Source organism: Microcaecilia unicolor, chromosome 11, assembly GCF_901765095.1.
Source record: "Microcaecilia unicolor chromosome 11, aMicUni1.1, whole genome shotgun sequence".
In the NCBI taxonomy this organism is placed as follows: domain Eukaryota; kingdom Metazoa; phylum Chordata; class Amphibia; order Gymnophiona; family Siphonopidae; genus Microcaecilia; species Microcaecilia unicolor.
In genome coordinates this window covers 91,428,140-91,442,228 of record NC_044041.1, presented here as the reverse complement: position 1 = coordinate 91,442,228, position 14,089 = coordinate 91,428,140, and the positions used below count along the sequence as shown (strand labels likewise).

The following is a 14,089-nucleotide window of genomic DNA, read 5'->3' as shown; positions in this document are numbered from 1 at the left end:
GGATGACTAATTATTTCATGAGCCCCCACTCATGAGTTTACCAAATGGGTTATTGCTGTTTATTCAAGGGTGTTAAAAAGCAAAAATATTTTCATTGACATGAATAGTATGAGTAGGTGGCATTTGTACATATTTTTCATGCTGATGAATAAAAAAAGCCCCCCCCCCCAAAAAAAATGGCCATGCGGTAAGATTACTCTTACTGAGTGGCCATGCAGCAGGGAGCACTTACCACCACCCACTGTGTTGGCAGTAAGGGCTTCCGCGCTACCTCGGTGGTAACCGGACAGCACCACCACCGCTGGATTTTTTTTTAATCTAGCAGCACCGGAAATGGCATGTGCTGCAGTGTTGTACAGATCCACATAAGAAATGATACCTGCTCCTAGGATCTTACAATCTAATCATGACACACAGGCAAGAAAAAATTTCCAGTAATCATTTGACTATTACAGTAAATGTGTTTAAAGCAAGAAGGTTAAAATCTGGGGTTTCAGAGTGGAGTGGAGGAGGGTTGGTTTAAAGTTTATTTGAACACAAAGAAAAAAATAAAATGAAATTTACATTAAAAAAATAAATACAGTATGAAGAAATTTTGATACAGAAAAATAACCTAAAAAAATCATAAATTCTGAATTACAAATTTTAAAAATCCATTACCAGGAAAATTAAAGCTTTCTAAAATAACAAAATACTTATCTTGCAAGAAAGGACTGCAAACAATTCATGTTAAAGTTAGTCAATGCTTTTTCTTCACTCCCTAACCCCCCTTATTCATAAATGGAAGTAACATTTTGGGCAGTTTTAAATTTTATTGAATATTGGTTGTTTCCATTTGTCTAAATTGTCCTAGTTTGTTCCCTCTTTTGTGTGATTACAGAAGCCTGATAGTTATAGGTGTAAATAGCAGCATTTACAGGTATTTTGATTTACTCTATGCTATGTTATATTCTATCTTATTGTAAACCACTTTCAATCCTTTATTGGGTCTAGAAACACCAGATTAGATTAGGGTTCCTTTTACTAAGCTGCGCTGAAAAATGGCCTGTGGTAGTGTAGAAGCGTGTTTTGGGTGCGCGCAGAATTATTTTTTAGCACACTTACAAAAAATGCCTTTTTAAAATTTTTGTCAGAAATGGACATGCGGCAAAATGAAAATTTCCACGTGTCCATTTTGGGCCTGAGACCTTACCGCAAGCCACTGACCTGGCGGTAAGGTGACACGCGGTAACTGGGCAGTAATGGTCTATGCACATCAGAAAATAAGAAATATTTTTCAGACGATAGTAGAAGACATGCATCAAAATTGAAATTACTGCAAGGGCCACAGGTAACCGGGCGGTAACTCCAATTTGGCATGCGTTGGGCACGCATAGGCGCCAACGCAGCTTAGTAAAAGGGCCCCTAGCTTAGATTTCATACATGTATAAATGCTGATTACAGTATGCTGATGTTTACACACAGAACTGTCATGTGGGTTGCACAGATTCTTAAAGGATGTATTTTCTGGGCAGTCTAAAATAATACAATTTGGGGTAGATTCAAGAAAGAGCACCAAAATTTAGGCGCTGGGATGATGTGCACTAAAAGCCCCTTTTACCAAGCTGCGGTAAAAGGGGACCTCTGTGCACGGCAAATCCACGCGTCAATGCCACCACAGGCCCCCTTTTACCGCAGTGGGTAAAAGGTTGTTTTCGGCCAAAAAAAAGAAACGGCCCTGCGCTAATCACAGGGATTGGCACCGAGGCCATTTCCAGGGGGAGCCTTTACCACCACCAATTTAGGTGACGGTACGGGCTCATGCGCTAACCCAGCGATAACCGATAAGCCCCGGCACTACAAAAATATTTTTGTTGTACCAGAAATGGTGTGCACTGGGGGTGGCCCAGTAGTAGTCCCTATTTGGTGCATGGCAAAGCTGTGGTACATTTACCGCCACTTTGTAAAAGGGACCCTAGATTCTATATATGGCACCTAAAAAATCAGCAGTGTATAGAATAGAGCTTACACCAGGAAGTCTCGCCTAACTTTAGGCACGGCCATTTGCACCAAGTGAAATGTGCTATTCTATAACAACACGTGTAAATGCTGGGAACGCTCCCATTCCACCTCTGACCCTCCCTTTTCCGCACCCTTTTTTTTACTCACGTATAAACTTTAGGCGCAGATCCTGCATCTAAATTTAGGCATGTAAGTTCCAATTAAATCTAATTAGTGCCAATAATTCCTTGTTAAAATGCCAATTATTGACACTAATTGGTTCGTTATTCAGTTAAAATGTACATGTTGACCTTATTCTATAAATTGTGCATGCTAAGCCTAAATTTGGGAATGCAAGTTTTATAGAATTAGAGGGTATATGCGTAATCCCCATTTTAAAAATGTCCCCATCAGCATTTACAGGTGGGTCAGCTACCTGCTCATTGGGACCCAGAATCTCTACCAGTGATCTTATTCATACCAGGCTGCTTATTATTGGAAATCTCTTCCAGACAATATAAGACTTGAAAATTCTTACATTTTGTAAAAACCTTAAGACTGTTTTGTTTAATGAATATTTACTTATTAACTTAGGCACTTAGCTGGACCTCAATTTTTTGGGGGGGAGGGGGGGGCTGAGCCCTAAGTGTGTGTGTGTGGGCATATTTTGCTCCGCCTCCCCGCTGCTCTCCACCCCCCCCCCCCCCCACAACTCCACATACCTGGGCTGGCGTGGGTCCCCAAGCGCACCAGCAGAAGACATTCTTCAGCACTGTTCGCTGCCATACCACCTGCCCTGCTTCCCCTTGCGGTGTGAATGTGCAATTTTAATGAAATTGAGCATGTGCAAAGCCTCCACTAAAACTGCGCATGAGCATGGGGGGGGGGGGGGGGGAAGGGGCACAGCGAACAGCGCTGGAGGAAGGCTTCTGCTGGTGGGGCTTGGGGACCCCCAACAGCCAAACCAGCAGACCTCGGGGGGTACAGAATTCAATTGGTTTAAAGATTGTTTACCATTCATTTAAGCTATGTTATGTTGTCGTGCTTTATTGTATTGGATATTTTTGCTTTATTGTCAACTGCTTTGGACCCTTTGTGAGAATTTATCGGTCTAAAAATGTCAGATTAGATTAGGAGACTATTGTGTTTATTTCTGTGGTGTCCAATACCACTTCAAAAATGTAATTAAAAAAAATTATTTTACTTCACTCCTTTATTGGCTTTCTCTTGTACGTGAAGGTTTGTAAAATCCAGCACTTATACATGTAACGCCTTTAAAGTTGCTCTTTTTATTTTTTATGAAATACTCCTGCCCGTCCTTATAAGTATTTCACAAAAAAGCTCCATGTTCAACAAGACTTTTGTAGAAGACCCGGGAAACAATGACCATCCCAACCTAGATCTCCTATGCAAATTGGGACTTCACATGTACTACTTTGGCAATGCATATATTAAATGTCATGCCAATAAAGGCACCTGTTTCTGAGTTGTTATAGGAAGGGTAAGAGCTGTAGCCATGCAAAATCCAAAGAAGGATATGAAAGACAACCAACTAAGAATGCCAGCCATATGCTGAACCCATCACTTTCAGCATCATCAGCACAATGCTAATGGCTTCTGAAGGCAAACATCATAATATGATCATGACAGCTGTCACCAGTTTGTTGAGATAGAACAGTGCCAGAAGAGGGACATTAATGCCTTTCCTTCTTGTTCCCTTTTAAGCTGAGGAAATGTTAGCTCCAGAAAGCTGGTTAAGAAATGCATTAAATTAGTCCACTAAAAACTGACCTTTATCTCTGCTATTTCCCAAAGGAACACCATACAACGGATTTTAACTCCTAAAACACTTTAAAACACATAACATCCAGGAGTCTCCATTAACATATTGGTGGTCAAAAGGGTTCACAGATACACAGCAACGCTTAATATAAGCATAAATAAACCTTACTGAAAAAAGACCACAGGTAGGGTAGCATAATGCAGGCTTAAACAAAATTTCATTAAATCTAGGAGCCAGCCCAAAAACTTAGGAGCCAGCATCTAAGACCTTTATTGCATCTCCTTCTCCACCCTTCCAACATTGTCTACAGTTAATTTTTTTTTCGTTGGGGGGGGGGGGGTGGAATCCCCTCCCAGATTACCAGTAGCTCTTGTAGAAATTGACTTACTAAGGTTTTACCCTCCCTCCTATTTTGTGTCTGTGTGGACAACAAAACTTTAGTAAATCAGTTCCTTAAAGAGCCTCTGCTAATCAATGCAGAAGTCAATAGTCTCTCTTCCCAAAGCATGTTGTCAACTATGTAAGCACCCTCTAGTCTAGATAAGTGAAGCAAAGAGGCAATTTGCCTCTTTGTTTCACCTATCACCATAGACTGGGTCCCCATCAGCTTCTCTCTCATACCACCTGTCCCAGCCTTCACCCAGCCTCTCCCATGTCCCTCTCATGCTCCCTCCCCAGCCTTCACCCAGTTTCTCTCATGCTCCCTCCCCCAGCTTTCACCCAGTTTCTCTCACGCCCCCTCCCCAGCCTTCCCCCCGTCTTTGTGACCCCCCCTTCGTCTTTCCCCCAGTCTTACTCATGGCTCCCCGCCAGCCATTACTCACAGCGCTGCCTCAAACTCCGCCTCTCCCCCTACAGAGCAATTGGGCTCTGCAGATACTGGGATCACGCAGTGCAGCAAGATGGGGAAGTCTAGTGGTTTCAAGTCCCATGTGATTTCCCCAACTTTCTACACTGCACAGCTCCAGTATCTGCAGAGCCGTGCAGGGGGAGAGAAGAAGTTTGAGGCAGCACTGAGGAAAAATTTTTAAAAACATCGGTGGTAAGAAATCCTGGGCGCCAGGATAAAATTTCTAGGTTCCATGCAGGCATATTTTCGAACGAGAAGAATGCCCATCTTTCGACACAAATCGGGAGATGGGCACCCTTCTCCCAGGGTCAACCAAATCGGCATAATCGAAAGCCGATTTTGGGCATCACCAACTGCTTTCCGTTGCAGGGACGACCAAAGTTCCTGGGGGCGTGTCGGAAGCATAGCGAAGGCGGGTCTTGGGCATGCCTAACACATGGGCGTCCTCGACCCATAATGGAAAAAAGGGTGTCCCTGACGAGCACTTGGACGACTTTACTTGGTCCTTTTTTTTCTTACAACCAAGCCACGAAAAGGTGCCCGAACTGACCAGATGACCACTGGAGGGAATCGGGGATGACCTCCCCTTACTACCCCAGTGGTCACTAACCCCCTTACCCAGCTCCATGACAGCAGTATGCAGGTCCTTGGAGCAGTTTTAGTGGGTGCAGTGCACTTCAGGCAGGTGGATCCAGGCACATCACCCCCCCCCCCCGCCTATTACACTTGTGGTGGTAAATGTGAGCCCTCCAAAACCCACCACAAACCCACTGTACCCACATCTAGGTGCCCCCCTTCACCTGTAACGGCTATGGTAGTGGTGTAGAGTGGTGGGTAGTGGGTTTCGGGGGGGGGGGGGGGGGTTGGGAGGCTCAGCACACAAGGTAAGGGAGCTATGTACCTGGGAGAAATTTATGAAGTCCACTGCAGTGCCCCCAGGGTGCCCGGTTGGTGTCCTGGCATGTCAGGGGGACCAGTGCACTACGAATGCTGGCTCCTCCCATGACCAAAGGGCTTGCATTTGGTCGTTTCTGAGATGGGCGTCCTTAGTTTCCATTATCGCCGAAAATCAGAAATGACCAAGTCTAAGGACAACCATCTCTAGGGACGACCTAAATGCCAAGATTTGGGTGTCCCCAACCGTATTATCAAAATGAAAAATGGAAGCCCATCTTGTTTTGATAATATGGGTTTCCCTGCCCCTTCGCCAGGATGTCCTGCGAGGACGTCCTCAGCAAAACTTGGGTGCCCCTTTTGATTATGCCCCTCATGGTGACTTGGCACCTGGAATTTGTCAAGCTCTGGCAAAACACAGCTGCTCGATTTATTTTTAAAGTACCCCGTTTTGAGCAAGCAACTCCTTTATCAATTAGATTACATTAAAGCCAGGATCTCATTCAAGCTATGTACCTTTCTATTCCAGATATTGAATAGACTGGCTCCAGATTATATGAACCATTTAATAGAAATGTCTTCACATAAAGCCTTCCTTGGAGCCAGGCACATAAAGCCCTCCTTGGAGCCAGGTACCTTCTCATACTTCATCCACTAAATTTTAAAAACATGGTATATAAATCAGTCCTTTCTGCTGATTTCACCTATATTGGAACCAAACGTTGGAACTCTCTCCCAAAATCTATTAGATTTCATCATAACTACTTACAGTTCCGAAAATTGCTAAAAACTCATTTCTTCACCAATTCACTCCAGAATTCATTAGATTAGTTAATATAACAATAACCAGTTGATAATCTTGTCTCTTTTCTGTATTGTGAACCTATCAATTTGTTCACTATTTGTAGTTTATTTGCTAATCTGTTACTTTTAGCTGCTTCGTCATACTACTTCACTATTGTTGAAATTCAAACTCTGTATTTTTAATCTAAACTGTAAGCCACATTGAACTCGAGCTTGTTTTTGGGATAATGTGGGATATAAATGTCATAAATAGATAATAAATAAAAAATGAGTAGACTGGGTGGACATATGAAGGGCAATTCCATAACTGGGCTCCTGCAGTTAGGCGCCCCTTTGACAATGGATATACATAAAAGAGTACCATTTATGCACATTAGCTCCCTAATCACTATCAAGGCGCACCTAAGTGGTATAGCAAGGGAGACATACCCATAGGTGGAGCATGAGAGGGGCATAGGCAGAGCTCTCAGTTACACATATAACTTACAGAACACTGGTAGTTATGCATGCCCTTGTCACATTCAGGTGCCCTCAGTTATGCCAGGTCTATGGCTGACACCAGGTTACATGAACATTCTAGAACAGAATTTGGGCAGCCAGACAGTGGTGTTGCTATGCCAGCTGCCACCCGGGACAGATACCCCCTACCCCAGTGCATCACCTCCACCCCCCCCCCCCCCCCCCCCCCCCCGGAGCATCACTTTCACCTCCCCAGCGCATCACCTCCTGGGGGCACAGGGAGCAGTCACACGGCTGTCAGCTCCGCCAGTTCCCTGCCCCGGAACAGGAAGTAACATTAGAGGGAGCAGGGAACCGGCAGAGCCAACAGCTGCGTGACTGCTCCCTATGCCCCCAGGAGGCTGTTCCCTGCACCTCCTTGCAGCGTGCACCCGAGGCGGACCATCCCCACTGCCCCACCCTTGGTACACCACTTCAGCCAGATGCCATTACAACCATGTTCTATGCACTGAATCATCAAATGTTTATTCACTGTTAAACTGTACTCCGCTTAGAACCTGTTGGTCAAGTGGACTATAAATGCAAAATTAAATTAAATTAAATTATAGAACTGGCGCTCACTGCTCAGAATATGAGTACCTACTATGAGGTGCCCATATCGCCACCCTGTTCACAGACAACTTCTGTTTCTGTCCCTTTTGCGGGAAAGGTTTCAGGTCCTCTGTCCTCTCACTGCATTTCCCTCCCCTCTCCTCTGGCTTCTTCTCATTGTATCCCCTTCCATTCCAGCACCCCACTACTCTCATTCAAGTCCCAAAAATGAGCTCTGCCCTCTCACTGGCACAAGATAGTTATTGCTCCTTTTTCTCAGGCTTGCCCCACCACAAGCAATTGAGACTTCAATTCCACGACTGGCCTGAATCCCACATTGGCTTTCCCAGGGGCAATTTTGGAGTCCTTTGACTAAAGTGTAATAAATTTTGCACCTACTGCAGGGTTAGTGCAAAAACTACCATATGGTAAGTGCAAAGGATGTGTTTTTAACGCAGGTGGTGGTGTCATCATCTGCACTGCATTTACCACACAGGGCAGAAGGTCAGCACAGAGACACAGTGTTAGGTTTGGAACTCCTGATTATTTGGCATCTTTAACTAACATTTACTCTCCAGCTAGACTTTTATGTTCATTGAACGATTATCGACTTGTTCTCCCTGGTCCCAAAGCGGCACAGCTCGAATTCACATGCCACTATGCCTCCTTCTTCACGGCCTCCTGCTTTTAGAATTCTCTATTCCTCTCTTTGCACTCTGAACCCACTTTTTAAAATGTTAAAACAGCCTTAAAAACATGGCTTTTTAAAGAGGCATTTCACCTTCACAGTTAATGTAGGAGTTGCTTGCGTTCCAAGCATCACCCTCTCTCCTCCTCTTTCCCTCCAAATGTTACCTAGTCTTGCCCTCCCTCCCTTCTGCCTACCCCTACTATTACACTGTCCACCTTAATCTCTGGACTGAATGTTGGCTGATTGTGTCTCTTTCCTATCAAATGACTGTAGATCTTTTCCTCCTTTTATTTGTATTTTGATTTGTAAACCGCCCAGTTCTGCTAGTCAGCTTGGGCGGTATAGTAAGTTTTAATGAACATAAACCCTACTGCTCTACAGATATGATGATACAATGGAGCCCCATGGATGCTGACAACCAGAAACTTTGTCAAGCTGGATATTTGGCAAGTCACTGCACTTTTAATAAAAGGTGTTTTGTTGCTGTTGTAAGGCTGAGTATCTACAAGACTCTTTCCTCCTTAGGCTTCCATGGTATCTAGCCAGGATAAATTAAACAATGGAGCAAGCAGAATAAGAAAATACCCAACAACAAAGGCAATTAGTTGCAACCAGAAATTATGTGTGCCCCCAGAAGGGGAACCCAGGGATTACAATGTAACAAGACAGCTGGTCTTACCTTATGTAGTCAGAGTCTGACTCATCAGATGCACTTGGGCCAATTTCTTCAATAGTGAATACAACTCTGGACCCTTGTTCTGATTCTGGTGCTCTGCTAGTCTCACTTGTGGTTGTCTGCCGGTGTGTCAGGGGTGGGAGCTGTGGCGTCCCCGAGAATCGCCTTTTGATGGCGCTTAGAGGAGGCATCAAACTGGCTGTGCCAAGATCAAAAGGTTCTCTTGACCTCTACAGGAAAAATAAATAAATACATAAATAAATAAATGGATGGACATTTTATTATCAGATCAGCTAACAATTAAGAACAAAATAATAAGAAGCAGTGTCTGAGGATCTCAGTTGGGAGGCAGTTTGACAAGTCAGATGAATTTGAGGGATGCTTTGAAGGGTGGTAAAATGAAAAGCAAATGGGCATAAAAAATCATACACAGATTATAAAGCACTACAATACAATCTGTAAAAATGCCATAACAATTTATTAGATTGGCCAAATCTATTTGCAGTAGACTCAAAACAGCTCCATTACCAACAAAGATATGCCTAAAACACCCTACCCCCCCACCACCCACACATACACCCTCTTAAACAGCTATAGGACTGGTACATGGCTATATTTATTTAAAAAGGGACTATGGTATATTTTTCAATCAAAATAAACTTTATTGATCAAAATAGAAACTTATAAAACAGTGGTTAATAGTGTGATATTATTATTATTTATTTTATTTGTTGCATTTGTATCCCACATTTCCCACCTTTTGCAGGCTCAATGTGGCTTACATAGAACCGTTAATGGTGTTAGCCGGTTACGGTTTGAACAAATACATAGTATGAATGAATACAAAGTGATATTGTGGTACAATGAGGTATATGTATGGTAGGAAATAGTTGGGGGGAACTTTGAGAGGGAAAGGGGGAAGAAGAGTCAAGTAATGTCCATTACGGTCTTTGGTTATATTGTGTCGCAAGTGACCGGTATTTTTATGTTGGGTCAGTGGGATATGCTCTTCTGAACAAGTTTGTCTTTAGTGCTTTCTGAAAATTTAGGTGGCCTAGCGTAGTTTTTACTGCTTTTGGCAGTGAGTTCCATAGTTGTGCGCTTAGGTAGGAAAAGCTGGTTGCATAGGTGGATTTGTATTTGAGTCCTTTGCTGCTTGGGTAGTGGCGGTTTAGATATGATCGTGCAGATTTTGTGGAGCTTCTGGTTGGCAGGTCGATGAGGTCTGTCATGTATCCCGGTGCCTCGCCGTAAATAATTTTGTGAACAATCGTGCAGATTTTGAAAGTGATGCGTTCTTTGATTGGTAGCCAGTGCAGTTTTTCTCTGAGTGGTTTGGCACTGTCAAAGCGTGTTTTTCCAAATATAAGCCTGGCTGCTGTATTTTGAGCGGTCTGAAGTTTCTTTATGATTTGATCCTTGCATCCCGCTTAGATTCCATTACAGTAATCTGCGTGGCTTAATACCATGGACTGAACCAGGTTACGAAATATTTCCCTTGGAAAGAATGGTTTTACGTGTTTGAGTTTCCACATTGAGAAAAACATTTTCTTTATAGTGGATTTCGCTTGGGTCTCTAGTGATAGGTTACGGTTAATTGTTACTCTGAGAATTTTCAGGCTGTCTGAGACAGGGAGGGTGTATCCTGGGGTGTTAATGTTTGTGGGTTTGTATGTATTGTATTGGAATGAGATGATGAGACAGTGTGTTTTTTCTGTATTGAGTTTTAATTGGAATGCATTTGCCCATGAGTTCATGATGTTTAAGCTTTGTTTGATTTCGTTGGTGATTTCTGCCAGATCATGTTTGTATGGGATGTATAATGTAACTTCATCAGCGTAGATAAATGGGTTGAGGCCTTGGGTGGATAGGGTCTTGGCTAGTGGGGTCATCGTGAGGTTGAAGAGGATCGGTGATAGTGATGAACCCTGCGATACTCCGGAGTTTGGTTTCCACGGTGACGATATGTTTGTTTTTGATTTCACTTGGTAAGTTCTTGTGGTTAGAAAGCCCTCAATCCAATTCAGAGTGCCACCACTGATTCCGAAGTATTCTAGGAGTCTTAGCAGTATGTTATGGTTGACCATGTCGAATGCACTTGACATGTCAATTTGGAGGAGGAGAATGCTCTTGCCTATTGCTATTTCCTGCTTGAATTTGGTTAGGAGAGTAAGTAGTACTGTTTCGGTGCTGTGTAGGGGTCGAAATCCTGATTGTGACTCATGTAGTATAGTGAATTTGTTCATGTAGTCATTGAGTTGTTTGGTCTCCAGTCCTTCCATGAGTTTGACTACTAAAGGGATAGAAGCTACTGGGCAGTAGTTGGTAATATAATTTTTTTTTTCTTGGTGTCTTTTGGTATTGGGGTGAGCAGGATGTTGCCTTTTTCTTGAGGGTATATACCCTGTTGTAACATGAAGTTTAAGTGGGATGTGAGATCTATTATCAAGTGTTGGGGGGCAGATCGTATTAGGTAGCTGGGGCAGGTGTTCAGATAACATCTGCATGCTGAAAATGCTACACTAAAATTTTATGGACCATGGAATTAATTTTATTATTTTATTTAGCAGGTTTAATCCTCCTGTTTTGACAGTTGTTATCTGTTTTCTACAAATGGCAGTATATCAAGCTCCTGAATAAACATAAACATTTTTCCAGCCGGCCATGCTTTTCCTTCTCACAGCTAAATATGGATCATGGAAGGAGTTTAACTTTATATTTCTTTAAGCATGGCCTCAGCAAAGGCAACACTTGAGGTTCCCAGAGTCCATCAGATGAAGATGACAATATTAGCTGGCATGGGGACAAACTCAGCAAACTGCAACCAAGATCTTCCCTCCCCATCCCTACTCAGCAAACTCTGATAGGAACTGGCAGTGCCATCACAAGCCCCTTTGTTGATTTGAAATGACCTTGTGACCCTTATCTTGAAAAGTCTGAGGTTCTCAGCCCTGAAGACAAATAAGAAACCATCCTCATGCTCACAGTTCAAGCCCTGTGCTTGGATCTTAAGCAGAGGCTAAGAAGTCTCAAGCTTATGTTTTCATGTTTAAAGTTATATTGAAAGTCACAAGCCAGGATGTCTCCCTTTCATCTATCCTTATTTAAACCGGGTACAAAAAGGTAACCTTACCCCTAGCCCTCCCCACCCCCCTCAAGGAATATGGTTCTGGGAGAACACAACACTGTCGGATCTCAGAAATTAATGATGAGGCCCAGGGCAGAAACTGGAGAGGGGTCTCAAAGCGTGCCTTAAGATTATGCCTCCTTCAGCTTCAGGCAATCATGGGGCTTCTGTGGTAAGGGGGCCCAGTTCAATTGCTCACCCATGCCTAAAGTTAGGGGGTGGCAAAATTGCCCTGGACCCCATACCATAGGGGCCTCAAATCTGCCTCAACCTAAAGGACATATAGGCTGAAGGCCAGCTTTTGGACCCCCTCCTCAGTTTCTGTCCCGGGCCCCTAAATGTCTAACACCAGCCCTGAAGCCGGGCCGTACCTGGATGGGGATCCATCAGCTAAAATCAAATGCTATGAGCAGAAGACGAAAACAGCAGCTATGATCACCCAAGTCTGTAATATACCAAGTACTCACCACCAAGAAAAAGATACGGGGGAAAAAACAAGTGCACCTTGAGCTAAGAAAGCCCAGGACATGCATCTGCTTATAAACAGTAAACAAACATAAAACAATGCTATTTAAGACGACATTCCCATCGAGGCTGGCTGTAAATTAAAATATTCTAATCAAGGCATAAAAGTAAACTCATGCATTTGAGCTGTTCTAAATCCTGCCAATTAAAGATGTGAGTTCTGGATTAATACTGCCTGCTTGTGCAACGACAGCCATGTGGGGCCAAGTGACTTTTTAATTTTCTTATTTTGTTTTTTAATGAAGACTACAGGGCATAATATTACAAAGGCAATTACATTATTAAGTGATGTTCCCAGGTTGGCTGGTACTGCAGTTTAATAAGTAGCTAATACCTCAATGAGTGCTCTGTTGCGTCTTGCCTTGTCAGCGAACTACGGTTACAGTTTCAGGCAGAAAAGTCATTGTACTTGTTTTGGCAACCACTGCTAACAGGTCAGCGTGCCCCTATGCCACCTCCCTCATTTACCAGCAGTGCAAAAGGATAAGCAGTAGATTACATATGAAATGTGAGCAATTGAAAAAAAAAAACAAATGCCAGAATATCATTCATTTATATCCCCTGTAAATATGGAGAGAGGATGGCAATGTAAGAGGTTTAAACACTGCATTATGGTACTTTTCTTAAACAAAAGAACATCAATATGTTCCTTTTAAAAATCCTAAAGAATTTTCTAACATTGCACTGGCACTTAAATAGTCTGTTTGTAGACGTAATGTGACAAAAAAGAAAAAAGGGGGCAGGTAAAGAAAGAGAAAAAGGCATACACAAATACATAAGCTGCTTCTATTTAGAAATGTGAAAAGTATTGTGGCAAATTTATATAAAGGACCTGCAGCTCCCCCTTTTGTCCTTGCAGTTCTCTCACCCATCACTCTGTGCCGCTGAGCTCCAGCCCTCACATCCCCACACCATTCCTGCAGCAAGTGGGCTCCTGGTGGCATCTTGAACTTTGCCCAGCAGGACAAACTGATGGATATTCAATATATTTTCACGCAACTTTATTTAAATACAAAGAGTGGGTAATTTGCAAATATTCTTATCACATGCAATTGCTGTAATTTTCCAAAGAGAAATGCCTCAAGTAGTTTTTCTTTGAAAATTAATTGTGCTTTAGGGTAGCTTATGATTTCCCTATTTGCTTTACACCTGCCATTTCTGCAGGCAGTCAGGGGAGGGCAGAGGAGTAAATGAACACATGTTCCCATGCACGGAAGCCAACTTTTCAAAATGACTCGGAGTGCTAAACCCATCACAAATTACCTTCCTTAGACAAAGCGAAGGCATTTTCTCAATACTGGGGTGCTTGACACCTACGTTCCTATGTACGTGCAACATTCTTCTTCCTCCTTCTAGCCTGGCTAAAAGTGTGCACATGGAAATACTTTTAAAACAAATAGGAGAAAATATTTTTTCACTCAAAGAATAGTTAAGCTTTAGAACTCGTCGGAGGATGAGGTTAGGGTATCTGTGTTTAAAAAAGGTTTGGACAAGTTCCTGGAAGAAAAGTCCATAGTTTGCTATTGAGACAGACATAGGAGAAGCCACTGCTTGCTCTGGAACTGGTAGCATGGAATGTTGCTACTATTTGGGTTTCTGAAAAATACTTGTGATGTGGATTAGCCACTGTTGGAAGCAGGATACTGGGCTAGATGGAACATGGGTCTGACCCAGTGTGGCTATTATGTTATGTTACACTATGGAAGCCC

The 14,089-nt window shown here is 43.0% G+C and overlaps 1 protein-coding gene across 1 annotated transcript in view; it reads right to left on the bottom strand.

Annotated features, from left to right (window-relative positions):
• Window positions 1-14,089, bottom strand: part of PDE4C (phosphodiesterase 4C) — an 838,284-nt gene that overhangs the window by 558,409 nt on the left and 265,786 nt on the right. Inside the window, exon 3 of the mRNA XM_030217807.1 lies at window positions 8,732-8,958. Within this exon, the coding sequence (XP_030073667.1) occupies window positions 8,732-8,958 (227 nt within the window). The remainder of the gene's footprint in view (window positions 1-8,731; window positions 8,959-14,089) is intronic.